Source organism: Phalaenopsis equestris, unplaced genomic scaffold (genome assembly GCF_001263595.1).
Source record: "Phalaenopsis equestris unplaced genomic scaffold, ASM126359v1 Scaffold000504, whole genome shotgun sequence".
Classification (NCBI taxonomy): domain Eukaryota; kingdom Viridiplantae; phylum Streptophyta; class Magnoliopsida; order Asparagales; family Orchidaceae; genus Phalaenopsis; species Phalaenopsis equestris.
The window spans coordinates 186,979-192,346 of NW_018164944.1; the positions used below are offsets into that span (position 1 = coordinate 186,979).

Genomic DNA, 5,368 nt, shown 5'->3' on the forward strand with positions numbered 1-5,368 from the left:
AGGAAACCTCCTTCGACGGCTTTCCTGCATACCTGTTCCTTCGAGCAAAACCTTCTGCATGGCCTCCAACTCAATTACCCTATCCTCCATCTCCTGCAAATACATAATTACGAAATTCAAAGCTGACCTTAGCATCATACCTTAATACCTACAGAAATCCTTCTTTCTTCGAACATAGAGACCTTAGTTCTAGCAACAGCAAACCGCAGCTTCGCCAGCTCAATCCGTACGTGTTCAAAGAAATCTTTGGTTAATCTGCATCATCAACATGGGGTTTCATCAAGTATCAGTTCCCCAAATGTCACCGTTGAAATGAAACTCCCCTCCGGTTCCAGAATTCAGAATAAAAGGATTAAGATCGTCATCAAGCATCCAGAAAAACTCACCGCGGCCTCAACCTCGCAATCTCAAATTCAATATCCCTGGCTTCGGTTTCAAGAAAGTATTCCACGAGCCCCTCCTTGTTTTCCGGTGGCATCCGTGCCTGAAAATAAGTGCTAAGAGGCGATTTCTCCCATAACGGTAACTGAAACGAAGTGAGGAGGAAAGGTTCACCTCCCTGCGGGCACGAAGCCGCTCCTTCTCCTCGCGCACCAGATGGCTGAACTCTTCTCTGACCTTGGCATCCTTCTCCAGCCGTCGCCGGAACTCCAGCCGCGCTATGTGGCCGCTCTGAGGCGGACCCAAGACACCCTCTGGATCCTATATGAAAAATGCGAAAAGATATGAAGATAAGGTCACGAATGGGAAGAGGGGATGGTGGAGAGAAAGGAGAGAGCCACCCATCCGATGCAAGAAATCCCTATCCTGAATGGTGGTTTCATCGACTGGGTTCTATAGCAGGTAGGGACGAAGGAGCCTGCGAATGCACCGCCGAGCACGGCCATGTGAGGCTTGGAGAGTGAAGCAGAAAGCGTCGCTTGGCAACGTTATCCGTTTCGTTTGAAGAGCTGCAACAAACCGCTCAGTAATGTTTCTGTCTGTTAGTCAGCAAAAATTATTGCTTGCGGTGTCGGATCTGGATCGTAAATCACCTGATCCACAGTCCCGATGTATTTCGATGGGCCTCACCTAAAAAAAATTTAAAAAAAATGAAAATAATCCTAACTGTAGATCACCGTGATCTACGGTCGGGATCGGACACCGCATGTACGCAATAATTTCTCGTTAGTGAGAAGTAGTTTTAAGAATTGAAAAAAAAATATTAATTTTGATGATATTGAAATATTATTTTAGTGATATTGTAGTGATTACCGTCACAATATTATCTTAATTCTACCAATTCGCACATGTAAATATCACACGCAATATTTGCTCTAACAATAGGAAAGAATGAGCGCGATTCGTATTATGATGAAGGGCAATTATTCTGAACTTGTTAGAATCTCACGTAAAACAAAGGAGGGTTTACATGCCTCCTACTAAAAAAATTTGAGTTATATATTGAACATCTAAACTATTGTATTTATATTTGTGAAAATTTACATACGTAGCATCAAAAATTTTAGGATTTGCGTAACTCGCACTCAAATTTTGAAATTTACGTGTATAGCGCACAAATCTACTTGTATAGCTCACAAATAGCACTTTGTCTACTCCAGTCTTCTATTCTGCTAAAATTTCCACACAAAATTCTTCCTTCTCTTATTGTAAAACGTAACCCTACTCCTTCCAAACTATGATCGCCATCCGCTCAAAGCTGCGTCGACTTCTGATTTCTCTCATCCACCCGAACCAGGTGATTGCTCGCACTCATACGCTCATACATTTTCAAAGAAAGCAGAACATTTAAGCAACTCATACCTTTTCATTGAACTCAGTGAACCAATCCTTTTGTTGTTTCCCACCATCATCAATATTCTTTTTCCTTTAAATCTCTCACCAAAACTCCACCCCACTTCTCTTCACTTTTTATACAATCTTTGATCAAATTATTTATGAGATATGCTTTTCATTGAAAAGAAACCATTCTCTTATCTACTTCAATTTTGGTTTGTTATTTTTCTATTCTTTGAATTGGAAAAGGGGATGCCAAAAGAAGTTTGTCTCTTAGGCTTTGTTTGAAGTTCCTACAAATGTCATTTGGCGGAACGGGCCTTATGTCTCGATTCTAAAACGATGAAAATTTGCGGTTCCGTTGAAATAATCTGAGAATACGTTGGTATGAGCTATTCTATCAAATGAAATATACATTTAGGCGTCTTCACTCAACGAAAGGGAGGGGCACTGTGTTTTTAAACGAAGCATTAGAATTTTTAATTCAACGGTCAATTTCATGCTATTTCTTTCACCTTGAGGCTTGCTCTTATGTAAGAACTCTACAATGAGAACTAGTGTTGGGTATTTAGAAATTTTTTATTGCTTATTATTTGATTGAAGAAAACCAAAGTATTTTTCTTTGTTGTAGGGGCATTGTGGTTTCTGTGAAGCCAAATTTGCTAGGTATTTCAACATTTGACACATGTTCTGGGATGATGTTCAATTTCTTGTATTTTTTTTCTTTTTTTTAAAAAATGATGATGAATGGATTTTTTTTCTATTCTTCGGATCAACATATGGAGTTATGATGGATCAATTTTTGCATCAAAAAACAATCAATTGGATTGGGGGAACTCTTCCATGAGGAAACACAATAAACTATGAATATATAGAAATATAATGACTTGGCAACCAAAAAGATATCATAATTTTCTTGATTTGACTTGAACAAAGCCTGCATTATTAAATAATTTGATATATTGGCCAAGATGTTAAAACTGGTGTATGAATTATAGGCATTGACCAACTCTTCTTGAAAACTAGACGAGATGAAGGGAATGGGTTAAAACTATTTAATCTACACCATGTTTCTTGAGCGTGTATTCTATTTGTTTGGTTTTCTTAATCTATTTATTGATTATTCTTATTAGTAATGATGTGTTTCATGAATATTGAATCATAGAAAAAGAGCTCCAGTCAGTCATCATCAATAAAGGGATCGATCCAATGCATCCAAGTGAACTGCAAGTATAACTTACAATGTGTTGTTTACACTTGCCACAAGAGACAAAATATTGGAAGAAAATGTTATCATGGCTCAAAGAACTGATCTAAAGATGATTGTGGATATGTCATGTGGTTGGAAGATATTGAAGTCTGAATGCATAGTATTTTGTGACAATTATAAGCTCGCGATGAAGTGATCAGAAAAAAAAATTACAGTTTATCTTAGCTAAAATAACTATTTTGATAGGATGTGTTTATATATATATATTGTTTCTTCATTTTGTGTGTTATTTTGAAGTTGTTTGAGTTGGCTAACATCGGTTTCACATTTTGGTGTCCAGTAAAGTATTGGTTGTAATCAATGACGATTCCACATTCGGTGTACATTTGACCATAATTTATATTATTTTTGTTGTTACATCCATGAAAGAAAGTTGTTTATAACTCTTTGGATTTGTTGAATTAAAAATAAGTAGTCAAATGTTGACAAAGAATTAGATTTGGAAAGACTATAGTCCAAGCCAATTTATGATTTTTTTTACTTGTTTTTTAGAAGGTAATTATTGTAAAGACCTATATAATGTTTAAAAGAAATGAAGCCAAAAAATTTAAAAATAAACGAGAAACTAATGTTTGACATCATAGCCAAACATCATGAGAGGTTTATTTAAGCTCATAGAAATCACATGCTCACATGTCTAAATGGAGGGTGTTGATGGCATGGAGCTAAGAGAATGACTTATTTTATTCTTTGTAGCCATTTGTAATTCTAATTAAAAAATGTGCTCAACTTTAATTTTAATTTACTATCCTTCTAATTTTTTATTTTAAAAAATCATTCCTGCCAGAATAAGACATGACATTTTCTTCTTTTGCCCATGCAATTAAAAATATGTGAACAAATCTCGCACAAATTCAAGTTATTGAGAAATTAAAGATAAAGATGGAAGAATCATTTGTGAGTATTTCATTAAATAAGTCAGGAAAGCTAATACGAACCGAAATGTTGTAAAGTATCAGCGAATCACGTAAATATATGTGTTTTTCAAGTAATATAATCGATCTTACGAGGAATAAGCGAACTCCCAAAGTGAAATTTTATAGCCCACTGGTTTTAAATCTAGCTTGAAGGTATGAAGTTCTGTGATTATGAAAAGTTACTAATCCTACTTTTAGAAATTATAAAACCAAAGCTAACAAGTTGAGAATTTCAGTGAAGTTTTCTGCTTGCTAATGAAATACTCCTCTGAATTGGCTTCAAAAATCTAAGTTCGATTGGGTGATTCAAATTGTAGATGACAATTATGATCACATCTCATTTTCCCCTCCTGGGCGACTTAGAAGGTTTGGAAATCATACTGGCTTAGTTCCCTAAATCAAGTGATTAGCTTAGGATTCCATATTTTCCCACAGGATTGCACTAATCTAGAAGGAATATCCATATTCTCCTAATCTAATGTGTTTTAACCTTGTCGCTCCACTAAAAATTCTTCTAAAACAATAAGATCACAACATATTTTAACTAACTATCCGACTCATTAAGTTTTTTTTAACAAGGAATTAAAGATTAAAACACCACCTCATAGGAAATTAAGTAAAGCCACACAAGAAAAACCAAACTAAAGATTCCTATGTCACAAATTCCAAATTCACAACAAATTACTCATGGTAACTTGCATTAAAACTAGTATGTCATGTAAATTAAAATTTAACCTAATTAACACAACGACCAATTTAAACTTAAAATTTGAAATCACATTTGGGTCACTTCAAATTCATGCAATCAGATAGCACAAAAAACGAATCTGATAAGAGAGAGATGCATATGGTAGCTTGCATTAAAACTAGGAAGAAATCAACTTGGACAAGCAAATAATATACAAAATGTTGGATTTTAGTTTGTCATTTATGAATCACACTCTGAGAGTTAGAACCGAGTGAAGGATAGAAGTAAGAGAGGGTAGAATAAATTTGGGATCTTTGTAGAAATGATTGAGGAAAATGTCCCCTTATTCGTATTTTTGCCCTGTAATTATAGAGGCGTGTTTTGTACAATTACAGAAAGAAGAAAATTATTATGAAAATCGTTTTTAAAGTCGTTAAGACTCTAATTAATTGTATAAATTTTATGTCATATTAGTATTTCAATTTGAATTTCAACATTGATAGTAATTGGTTGGTTGGCTGACTTGAACTCAACCAACTCAGGTGATCGACCGAGTGACATTTGTGCCCTCTGGAGTATCTGTTGGTTGCTCGGTATCTTTTGGCATGGTCTACCTGAGTGATCGGTCGTGAGACGGTCATTCGGTTCGCATACAGGGTCGGTCGGTCAAATATGATTGGTTGACTTTTTTCATAGTGAGTTGTGGCACATTTTACA

At 35.4% G+C, this 5,368-nt stretch overlaps 1 protein-coding gene across 1 annotated transcript; it reads right to left on the bottom strand.

Moving 5' to 3' along the window:
• Positions 1–32: 32 nt before the first annotated feature.
• Positions 33–1,030, bottom strand: LOC110028230 (the record flags this gene model as incomplete). The annotated part of the gene is given in 5 exon segments (XM_020729988.1): positions 33–93; positions 183–255; positions 387–484; positions 556–702; positions 783–1,030. Coding segments are annotated over 5 exon segments (484 nt in total), but the record flags the coding sequence as incomplete, so codon positions are not given.
• Between the last annotated feature and the right edge of the window lie 4,338 nt (positions 1,031–5,368).